Consider the following 12,400-nt stretch of genomic DNA (forward strand, 5'->3'; position numbering starts at 1 on the left):
GAAAATGTCAGCACATTTATGGTTCCGAAAAGAACTATCTACACAATCTGACTAGAGAAAGGATAAATCATTTTCCATCTGGGAGCTGAATCTGAATGGTTGAATCTGTGATGACACTGAGGAGATGAAGCCTGGGATTTTTGAGAGAATGTCTGTTTTTGGGTGCTTTGGACATATTTGTGATTTGTTTTGCTATGCGAAGTTTAAAAAAATGATAAACTTGTAAAGTTTATTTTACTGCTTAAAATAAGAGAGCCACAAAAGCTTTTAAAAGAATTGGAACTACACAGGACCCTTAAACAATGAGTTAATTCTGGTTTCTAAATTTACTTTCTCCTCTATAGGAATAGACAAATCATGTGCAGAACCAAATCTAATATCTGGGGGAAATGATAATGGTTAAAAATACAAATATAAGGAAGAAAATATACTTTAGCTGAAGTATTCCATTGTTTTTTTTACAGGTGAAGGTATGTTTTCTCTAGAATTTTCTGAAACTCATGCATGTGGATTTTGGAGATACTTCAGTATCTTCACTATATTAATAAGCCCAGTATGTATGCTGAACCATAGGTACAATCTGAATTGGCCTTTTTATTCAAAACAGAGGGAAGAATTATTTATTTTTTAAAAATATGAGTGAGAAAAATGCATTTCAGAATGAAATTTAAGGACAAGAGTTGGATCACAGGGCTTTATCACAACTGCAAGCATAAAAAAGTGATGTTATGCCACAAGGTACAAAATGACTAGATTATATGATCCATAACAAGAACTAGTTCATTATCTGATACCTCTTTCTAACAAATGGAGGATTCATTGTTTAACATCCTAGCCTCTTTTTCAAAATCTTCTAGGAGGTAGACAACAAATATTGTTGTACATTAATCACACAATTGATGTACTGTATGTATTAATTACTTAGAATAGAAACAAATGCCAAGGAACATTGCTGTTTATTAGCTAACTTTCATATAGTTTCAAAAATTACCTTTGTTATACAATAGTCATGCCCTATGCAAAACTGCCATGAAATTTTTAAAAAAGTACATACGATCATCTGGATCCTGAGGACAGAAAGTTTTTCTTTCGATTTCATTTACTATAGCATATAGCACATGGGACTGGGATTCAGCAAATCCAGCTGTACAACAAAAAGCAGAGTTAAGAGTTAAATTTTCATTGAACTATGTTATAATTAAAAGGCAGGTAAAATATGTTTCTGTGAAAATGAGATTGGATTATGACGTCAGGTGCAACAGATAAATTAAGTGGCAAATTATAAACAGATTGTCATAAATAGTAATTTTCCTTATGATTGCTGCTCATAATTGAAGAGATTTACTATCACCGCAAATTCTGTCTAGTTATTATGACCCAAGGTAATGAGGCTTTAAAACAACAAACTAGTACATTAAAATCAGACACCGAAGTACAAATGGACAGGTTAATTATCCTGATTGTCTCTGAATCTCTCAAGGACTTTCAGAACCATGCATCATAAATTTCTGCTCAATATTAATATAATTAAAAAGAGTGTCAATATTACCAACATTTTATTTTAGAGTTTGGTATAAAATAAGATCCACACTCAGGTGAAACAAAAAGATACACACATTTAGAGAAAATCTGAAGCAGGTTCTATACAGCAAAAGCCAGTAGAGATATTATTACAACAGAATTTTACACAAATTCATAATAGTATAAAAGAAGTTGCTACATACCAATGTTATGTGACATGCACAGCAAATGGTAATATGTTGCAAAGCTAGGTTCTGAAATAAAATATAATAAATCAAAATTGTTCATGGTTGACATACAAAAATGTATTACACTATACTGGATGCATGAAGCTTATTTCATATCAGGGGTAACATTTGAGTTAATAGCTTGATATAATTTAAAGGTAAAAATGATTATTTTCCACATAGTAATTTTCTCTTTCTCCCTTCAAGATATAATGGAAGCAACCTTTGAATTCCTGAGGGACTATACTGAAGACTAGTGGGGAGATGGGGAATATGGTCTCTCGTTATGAGGTCATGGTTTATATTTGGTTAAATTTATGCTGCTCTATTTTCTGTCCACACTCTCCTTTTAAGGTACTATTTCTTTAACAGAATAATATAATCAAATAACAGAGTTGGAAGGGACCTTGAAGGTCTTCTAATCCAACCCCCTGCTCAGGCAGGAAACCCAATACCATTTCAGAAAAATGATTGTCCAATCTCTTCTTCAAAACTTCCAGTGTTGGAGCATTCACAACATCTTTAGGCAAATTGTTCTAATTGTCAGGAAATTTCTTCTTAGTTCTAGGTTGTTTCTCTCCTTGATTAGTTTCCACCCATTGCTTCTTGTCCTACCTTTAGGTGCTTTGGAGAATAGCTTGACTCCCTCTTCTTTGTGGCAACCTCTGAGATATTGGAACACGGCTGTTATGTCATCCCTAGTCCTTCTTTTCATCCCTAGACATATCCAGTTCCAGCAACCATTCTTTATATGTTTTAGCCTCCAGTTCCCTAATTATTTTTGTTGCTCTTCTCTGCACTCTTTCTAGAGTCTCAACATTTTTTGTATGACTTTTTTAAGGAATTTTACTGAAGTTTATTATTATTAATTAAATAATAACTTTACAGATCAAAATGGGTGAATAATTCAAAATATGATTCTAGTCACAAGATTATCTCTTTAAAGAAATATTACTACTAAGGTTTAATACAGAAAATGTATATTGAATTAATCTTACAGATTACAGAAAATTCTTACCTATATTTAGTGCTTTCATCTCATTCAAGATCAGTCTAGCCTTAGCCCGGGATACCTTACCACACTGCTTCAATGCTTTCAGGATAGAATTAAAAGTTAGCAGATTTGGTTGTATATCCTGTTCAGCCATCTGCCTCAGCAAGTCCTATTATCCAAAATATCAATATTTTGATTTAACATTTATGTAAAAACAACTCTGTATTTACATCTTTTCCCCTACACAATTCTTTAGCATTTGCACACACTTTTATTTAATGTCATTCTAGAATACTGTCGACCACATCCTTCTATAATTACACTGATCATTTAAAATGAATTATTATAAAGATAAAAGATAAATCTGGCATAGAAAGTAAAACTGATAAAATAGGCAGAAACAACCCCAATAGTAAATATAGCACAAAATTAAGAATTAGATTTTTTTATTGGCCAAGTGTGATTGGACACAAAAGGAATTTGTCTTGGTGCATATGCTCTCAGTGTACATAAAAGAAAAGATACGTTCATCAAGAATCATAAGGTACAACACGTAATGATAGTCATAGGCAGTGGTGGGATTCTGCCGGTTCTAGGCGGTTCGGCTGAACCGTTTGTTAAATTGCTGGCTGGCCCCGCCCCTTGCCCCACCCCTCCACACCACTATTTATTGCCAATAAATAGTGGTGGGCGGGGGACAGGTGAGCCAGCAATTTAACAAATGGTTCGGTGTTTTTTTGTAATTTTATTGGCCAGCGGAGCTTCAGCATAGGCTAATTAGCCCGTTGATTAGATCGGCCTCCCGACTCTCAGCTGATTTGCTCTCAGCTGTTTTGCTCCAGGCTCTGCTGCTTACTTGCAAAGAGTGCTGGAGCAGATTTTCCCCCCCTAGCTATGCTGAAAAACGAAACTGAAAGTAAAGCAGGCTGTTGGCTTTGCTGTTTGCTGCAACGTTGGAAAATTAGGCAGGCAGATTTCTTTTCTTTTTCCTCACCAAAAAAGGTAGGTGCAAACAATGGGAAATTTAGGGAAAAAGAGGAGAGTTCAAGATTTTAAAACACAAAAGGAAAAAAGCTCTATTTAACTAGGGAATTGTAATAATTGAGATACTATTAATTGTATATTGTGTTGAAAGCAGAAATGGTTAAGTTGCGGTTTGGAGGAATATATGGGGGAAATTATTTGGTTTATTATTATTGGTAAATATAATTAATTGATTTGTAAGAAATTGGATTGCATGGAAATAATTGGAATATTCATGTTCATATTGATTGATATACAAAAAAGATAGTTATATAACTAATTGATTTATATTAAAATGTTGAATTTATATTAAACAACTGTAATATTACTTAATTAACCAATGTGAGGATGGATATAAAAATAGATGACAATGGGAAGGGGTATAATATAGAATAGAAGGGAAAAATTGAATTTGATTAAGATTAGAGATGAGGATGAAGGGTAATAGTTTTTTTTAAAAAAATAGATAAGGAATTAATATGGCAAAAAGGAAATATAGAAATTGTAAATTTAATTGAAATGACTAAACACTGTTTAAATTTGTAAACCGGCCAAATACTCTGTTCAAAGAAAATAAATTGTATGTTTGTATGTGTGTTTTTAATTATTGCTTTTTATTCATATTTGTTCTCTTTTATTCTTTAAAGTTTAACAATTCATTCTTTATCTTAATATCTTTACATTTGTTTGGGGTTGCCTTTCTTCCATTTCATCTTTTTTACTGTACAGCAATCTTTCTCCTCACACCTACCACCTCTCTCTTTTCTTTCCTTCTTACTTTCTTTCCCCCCGCGCTTCTTCTCCTCCCTACTTCCTCTTCCTTTGTCCTTCTCCTCCTCTCTTCCTCCCTCTTATTCTCACTCCTACTCTAATTTACCTTCCCTTCCTCCCTTCCCTCCCTCTCCTTCTTTCTTCCATCTCCCTTCTCCTTCCTTCCTCCCTCTCTATTGCTGTATCCTTTTATGCATATGGATTACTCAGAAGGCTGAAAAAGTTATTTTTGACTGGTCTTCGCAGTTTTGACCGCTCCTTGAACTTACGACTGTCCTCACATTTTACGTTTTTCGCCCTATCTTGTCACCATGGTGAAGAGAAGCAGTTGTGAAATGAGTGACATGATTGTTAAGAATGCTACAATGGGCATAAATGATGACCAGTCATAAGGGTGAGGACTGGTCAAAAGTGCGAAGACCTGTCAGAAATCACTTTTTTCAGCCCTCTGGGCAGTCCTTTTGTGCATATGGACTACTCAGAGGGCTGAAAAAGTTATTTTTGACTGGTCCTCGCACTTTTGACCAGTCCTTGAACTTACGACTGTCCTCACATTTTACGTTTTGCGCCCTATCTTGTCACTGTGGTGAAGAGAAATAGTGGTGAAATGACTGACACGGTTGTTAAGAATGCTGCACGGGCATAAATGTGAGGATGGTCATAAGTGCAAGGACCAGTCAGAAATGACTTTTTTCAGCCCTCTGAGTAGTCCCTATGCACATAGCCATGCCCACCCAGTCACATGACCAGCTAGCCACTCCCATCCGGTCACATGACCACCAAGCCACACCCCCAACTAAGCCACGCCCACAGAACCTCACCACTGGTCATAGGGTAAATAATAAGCAATCCGGAAACAATATCAATATTAATCAGTTAAATAAGTGTTAAAAATACTACCCCACAAGAAAGATGTTTGCCCACAGTTGAAGGGAAAATAATGTAGACACTAGGTAAACCCAAGGAAGCTGCTCCCCAGAAATAGGAAAAACCCCTTTTGTAACCAGTCCCCTTATGTCATTTGGAAGCTACTTGGAAATCAAATTTCATTAAACCAATGGATTTTGCTTTAAATGAGCCTTTTTTTCAAGGAGTTTTGAGTAGCTCCTTTGTTTATACAAGTAATTGTAAGAGATAAGTATGTCATGGGGAGGTTAAAAAAAAAGTCATGAATACACAACCGGAGCTCCTCTCCTTTTCACATGCATTGAATGCATATGCCACATACTGGAATTTCTGTAATTACATTTGTACTGATTATATAAAAGAAGTTACTCTATCTCCCTGATATTATTAAAACATTTGAATTGATTACAGAATTTATGTATATAACCATAGAATATTAAAAAATGAGCAAATGTGGATGATACATACTATAAAAGTGCATTAATAATAAATTATAATACATAAAAGAATAGCATTTAACTTCAGCTAAATATTTACTATGGAAAAGTTAAAATTAACAGCTTACTTCAATACATGCCCATTTCTCAATGTATTTTTCCTTAACATCTACAGCTGCTAAAATAAGTGTATTGAAGGTGCTCACATCAGCTGAAATAAACAGAAAGCCAGTTATACCATAAGAAACAGCATATAAATTATTTGTATTATGATTGAAGCTGTCAGTATATCTAGAGCAGCTCAGTTTAAGGCGAAATTCTCATGTGAGCCAGGTCCCAGAAAGCCAGCCACTTGCCAGCAATGGTGAGACACAGATAACTCACACTCAGCCCCCATGATTCAGCTGAGGTCCGTACCCCTGCGCCATTCATCATTGCTGCAAAGAAATCTCCAATGGTCAGAAATCCTGTACTATATCTAGAGAGGGAAGACATATCTTAAGATCACAAGCAGCATTGCCATGTAATCAATTATATCTCTCTTCTCCCCTCTCTTCTCACTAAAAACATGGCCACTTATTTGTCATATTTGTAGATAATCATCTATAAATCATCTATAAATGTGCGACCTTCTCACATAGTGGCAATAAAGCCCCCTATTAAAACCAACCAATTAAAACAATGAACACAGTTAAAAAGACCAGAAGTGGGAGAATTTTACACATAACACAGCCAACACATTACCAGGTTGTTTGTTGAAAAAACAACAACGTTTTAAGGGCTTTCTGAAAGGCCATGAGTGTTGGGGGCTGACATCACCTCAGGCGGTTTGTTGTTCCAGAGGCTCACCTTTCTGCCCACTCTCAATCCCCAAAGCTGATTCAGAAAGATACCATGATCAATGTTAATGAAAGCTATTGAGAGGTCAAGAATAGCCAGGATGGATGTGCTACTCCTACCCTAATTCTCCCCAGAGATTATTCAAATCAACCAAACCAATGCTGTCTCTTCCCATTTCCAGGTCTGAATCCTCACTCAAAGAGACCAGATAATCTGCTTCATTCAGGGTCTATATCAGGTGGCCAAAATCATAGTCATAAGGACCCTGTCTGCTTCTTCAGGCCCAACAGGTTCAAACTACTTTCAGTTAACCGGTTGTTCCACAGAAATCTCCACCAGACCTGCACCAAAGTTGGCATCTAACTGGGAATAAAGTTGATTTTGTTTAAGATTCTCTGAAAATTCTTCTAGTTAGCCTTGAAGATAAACATTTACAGGTTACAGTTGCCTGGAAGATCTTGAGTCATCTGAAACAAGGCTGCTGAATGGCAATTTGAAGATGAAATAGGGCAGAGAAATACTATTGCTTTGCTGCTTTTTGCCACAAGTCAGACCTAAACAGCAGATTGAGCGATGTTGGTGAAGTTCATTCTTTGTGGATCTCTAGATGTTTCGTCTCTTATTCACTTTCCTCAGCTCCTTTGTAAATCAGACAGCAATGGGATCCCCAGGAGGGAGAGATTGGATAGGATACACATCCATCCTCTCACTCCAAACAGCAACTAAGACATGCAGTAAACCCTCAGGAACAAACCAGAATTCTCTCTCTCTCAGGTTCATTAGTTGCCAGTGTCTTGTTACCACTGCTGACAAGACATGGCTAGCCTGGCTCTGTGCAAGGCAGCTACTGACTAACTGAGGCCTTCTTCCCAAGATCTTGAGGAAAAGAGAGGCGGAGCACAGGAGGGTGGGAGCCAGGAGTGCTGGGGGGTCAAAAGGGCAGAGAAAGGGGGAAATAGGATGGGTGGTGTTGAAGTGCACCCTGTATTCCGTAACTTTGGGGACTGAGCCCAAGTACCATTGCTCAGCACTATCGTAACTTCAAAGAATTGTTTGAATTATCATTAAGTGAGGACTATCTGTACTATCAAACTCTCTTTGTTATCATTTAATATAGCATCTATCATTTTCATATAAACCAAAGCTACAAAACTACTCGCAAAGAGTGTAGTAATTATACTGTAGAAGGACCAATTCTGTATGCACAGCTTATTTCTAGCTTTTCTTATTGGCACATTTTTAATGAAATAGTATCCAAAGCTTACCTTTAAAATTTTTATTCACCAAATCAGCGTACATGTTAAAAGCTTTTTCGCACTCTCCATGCTGTAATGACAAAAATGTATAAAATATCAATATATTGACTTGAAGGAAAAGAGAAGCAAATTTGTTAAAAGATTACAATTGTACCTTCACCATTCCCCTGACCATTGTACAATAGGAATGTGCATTTTTTTCTGGCATTAGGTGAAATATTCTCTCAGCATTGTTGTTTTCCCTAGAATTTAGAAAAGATAACATACTGACAATAACAGATGTTCTCTAATGTGTGGTTACAAAATCTACTATGATGTGTTCATGCCTATCTGCCTATTACATACTCACTATATATTTATGCATGGCACATAGTTTTTTTCCCCCAAAATATAAAATCTTTGTGAATGAACATGCACTGCATTATACATCATATTTCTGACGAACTGCATAGGTAACAAATACAATATCTAATTTGGTAGCTGTATTTTTTCATACACAAGAGCATGTAAGATTATTTTTGTTACTATATTTGTATCTCACTTTTGTTCTGGGATTTAACATAAAGCCAATTTGGTGTAGTGGTTAAGATGCTGGTCTAGAAACCAGGACCCTGTGACTTCTAATCCCATTTTGGGCATGAAAACTGGCTGGATGACTTTAGGCTGGTCACTCTCTGACAGCCCACTCCACTTCACAGGATTGTGAGGAATATAGGAGGAATAAGGAATATTAGATATGTTCATTGCCTTGAGTTATTTATAAAGTAACAAAGGCAAGATAAAAATCTAATAAACATAATTAAATCTTTTAGATCAGGGCTCTCCAACTTTTTTTGGTTCTGCAAGGGGGTGGGGAATGGTTTTGCACATGCAACCTAAATTCATGCATGCACACATGAAGCTTTACCCATTTGCCTGCTGCTTCAGCAGCCTGGTTCCCAATGGGCAGTGGCCTGGGTAGCGGTCCGCCGATTGGGGACCCATTTTACATAACTTGTCCAAAGATTTGCAGATGCTCACAAACTGTAATGATATATGGCAAGGGTCCCCAACCTCCAGGCCACGGCTCACTACCGGACCGAGCCATGCGAGTGATGGGCAAATGTGCATGAATCTTCACTCGCATGCAGGCACGAGCGCCCTCTGCTCAAGCTAATGGAACTTCACACATGAGCGCAAGCGCCCTTCAGTTACACATGAAGCTCCATGTGCCTGCCACCCACATGCATACACTCCAGGCTGGGCTGCCAAGGTGGAAAGGTTGGGACGGCTATATGGGATATGGGAAAGACCTTGAAAGAGAGGGTACAGAGATGCTGCCTAGGGAACAATCAGATATCAGAGGGCATGTCCTGTAACTGGATAGTGAGTGGAGCAAGTAGTTCAGAAGGAACTCTCCCTAGTTTCTTGGGCTATAAAGGGGATGGTAGGAAATATACTTTCATATTTGCAAGACTGATATCAGCGAGATAGATCAGACTGGAAACACAATCAGGCAAACTATTTCTACTTTATTGTAAAGCTACATTAACCAAATCTTGCAAGTCTTAAAATACAAATCAATATGCAAATGTTATTTTTTATATAGCATTTGTTTAATGTATTTTTTTGAATAGGCTACTTAATATATAAGAATAATCCTGGCTTTCCAATTAAAATACATGCAAATGTACCCCAAGGCATTGCTGCTAGTATATTTCATACCTCCATGTAATTTGTTGGGATTTAGAAGAGTTCCTTGCAAACTGCCTTCTTGGCGGAGTTTCTTCCTGCATAAGAATTTCAAGTGTTAGCCTTCTACCACATGCATATCTGTGCCTAACACAATTCTCTCTTAAACTAGGTATTTAAAATATCTTTATACAAAGTTCAGGGTCCCACCAAAAAACTAGCTATTTCTAGTTCTCTATTTAAACTTATTATGAAAAATTAGGACTACAAGGCTGGCTCCTAGCTCCCTTTCACAGCAATTAGAAATATCCGAAGTACTCTTTGTGTTTTATAGATAGCAGTTATAGCCTTATTTGAAAAACCATCCATCCTTATTTACTTGTTTTTCTAAACTGCTATCATTCTCCTGATCCGGTTCTGTATCTCCATAAAAACATAGAAGATCTAGAAGACTGTTCGAGGTCTCCAGAGGTATACTTGTCCCTGCAAATGCAAAAAACATGAACTATAAATCATAGCAGTGGAATTAGCTGATGTATAAACATATTAATAAATTATTAAACTTGAAATGTCATAAGAAAGAACAGGTAATCCTCAACTTACAATCGGTTGTTTAATGACCAATCAGAATTACGGTACCATGGCTTTGGAATGCTGACATTTACTACTGTTTTCCCCTCCAAAGGGGAGAGGTGGGATTGTGGTTGTTGAAGTGGAGAGTCCTGTCACATCTCACTTAATGACTGCTTTGTTCAATAACTGAAATTCTGGGCCTACTTGTGGTTGTAAGTGAAGGACTACCTGCAACAAGAAAAGCTTTATGGAATAAGAAAACTATGCAAATTTTTAATCTGAAGAATATTCATGTAACCATCCTTCATAGTATGCAGATATAATTTTTTCCCAAAGATTAACTTAAAAAAAGCCTAGCAAGCAAATTAAGGACATGCTTGAAGGACTTTATTTAACCATTTTTGTATGCTGTCCCTATCACAAGATAAATAAAATACAGACCAAAATATATAGTTCTTGACTTACGAACACAATTGAGCCCAACATTTCTGTTGCTAAGTGAGATAGTTGTTAAATGAATTTTGCAACTTTTGCAACAAAAAAACTTTCTTATTATTAAGTGAATCACTGCAATTGTTAAATTAGTAAAACAGTTGTTAAGTTAATGTGACTTCCCATTGCTCATCAGAAGGTTGCAAAAGGTGACCACAGGACCCGAGACACTGCAACTGTCATAAATATGAGTGTGAAAAATGGTTGTTTCACTTTTTTCACTGTTGTTGTAATGGTCACTAAATGAACTGATGTTGAGGACTACCTATACAATAAAAATAAAAAAAAACCAAAAAAAACCCCAAGCAAGTCTATAATATTTCAAACCGTCATCTTAAAGCTAAATCAATGGTGAGTTATTACGTTTAGACATACATACACATATAGTGTGTGTGTGTGAATAGTGTATTCTTGATTGTAGTCTGTCAACCATCTTTACTTCATGAAAAAAGTATGATTTTGTGGTTGCACTGCCATGTAGTAACTATCAAACTAGTAACATTGCCAAGACTGCTACTTTAAACAGTTTTAAATGCTTCACAGTATATTAGCAAAGGCTTAATTTCAGATACACCCAGTGTACCAATAGTTTATATGTAAAAAAACTGCTGTGTTATGCTGTTGTGGAGAAAAAAGGCTTGCTATCCATTGCAACGAACAAAAAAAATAAAAATAAAATAAAAATAAACTGAAGGTGCAAGGAAAAAAATAAACTACAGGCTAGCTGAAACACTTCTAAAATAAAATGAAATTCAACAACTAGGTCTCAAGTGTTTGTCACAGGTTTTGTGAATAATAACACAATGAGCCAGTGGACTGGGCATAGGCCCATGTTCTGTCTTACATTCTAGCCATCTATTAACACCATAACACAATTATCTTAGAAAGACTGATCATTCTGTTGTGAAAATGGACATTATAGATGCAAATAAAGGCCAAACCAAACAGGCCTGAAACTAGTGTACCAAAGATAATGCAATAAACATTATTTTATGATATACCTAATGACCCGGTTGATATAAATTGTAGTTTCTCCTGTTTTATTATTGATTTTGTATTTAAGAAGTAAATATTCTAAGGTTTTAAGTTTTGATTTTGTTATAAGCAGCCTGAATTTTAAAAACATGACATATATAGTAAATGTACACAAAATAATTCAAATTATTTTTTATTTAATTAACTGATAAGTTTTTTATTAAATCAAATTATGTATGTTTGCCAGCTGGGTTGCCTTGCCTTGACTATTCTGTCAGCATAAATATTTTGCACCTTCCACAAACATAATGATGGCTAATATCTGCACATACTGCAATAACCCTGCTGGTCTTTAAGTATTTTAGTATAAATCTAAAAAAAAAAAAAAAAATGAATTTGTTTCTATTAAAATTTAATAAAGATTTCAAAATAGCTTTGACTATATAATACCCATTTCCCCCTGAAAATAAGACCGTCTTATATTTTTCTGAACCCCGAAATAAGCACTTGGCCTTATTTTCGGAGAGGTCTTATTATTTGGGGGGGCGTGAAGCAAGACGGGGCTCCTCTTGCCGTCTTACCTAATTTCCAGCTGCCTCCCTAACCCTAACCAGAGGAAATGGTGGGGACCAGCTGCGCATGTGTTTAAATATTTTCGGGGAGGGCTTATTTTTAGCGCATGCACTCAAAAGTCTGATTGGGCTTATTATCCGG

General features: G+C 36.1%; 1 protein-coding gene and 1 non-coding gene across 2 annotated transcripts in view; both read right to left on the minus strand.

Moving 5' to 3' along the window:
* The window catches only part of PTCD3 (pentatricopeptide repeat domain 3), a 33,108-nt gene that overhangs the window by 13,899 nt on the left and 6,809 nt on the right, over positions 1-12,400 (minus strand). The window contains exons 8-15 of the mRNA XM_034416150.3: positions 10,026-10,129; positions 9,680-9,744; positions 8,130-8,217; positions 7,985-8,045; positions 6,008-6,090; positions 2,767-2,911; positions 1,725-1,775; positions 1,055-1,144 (exon numbers count right to left, since the gene is read on the minus strand). Coding sequence (XP_034272041.1) covers positions 1,055-1,144; positions 1,725-1,775; positions 2,767-2,911; positions 6,008-6,090; positions 7,985-8,045; positions 8,130-8,217; positions 9,680-9,744; positions 10,026-10,129 — 687 coding nt within the window. The remainder of the gene's footprint in view (positions 1-1,054; positions 1,145-1,724; positions 1,776-2,766; positions 2,912-6,007; positions 6,091-7,984; positions 8,046-8,129; positions 8,218-9,679; positions 9,745-10,025; positions 10,130-12,400) is intronic.
* On the minus strand, positions 6,176-6,320 carry LOC117665070 (small nucleolar RNA SNORD94). Its single transcript, XR_004591247.1, has one exon. It is a non-coding gene; the product is annotated as a small nucleolar RNA SNORD94 (small nucleolar RNA).

Source organism: Pantherophis guttatus, chromosome 4, assembly GCF_059756535.1.
Source record: "Pantherophis guttatus breed Tessera chromosome 4, ASM5975653v1, whole genome shotgun sequence".
Lineage (NCBI taxonomy): Eukaryota > Metazoa > Chordata > Lepidosauria > Squamata > Colubridae > Pantherophis > Pantherophis guttatus.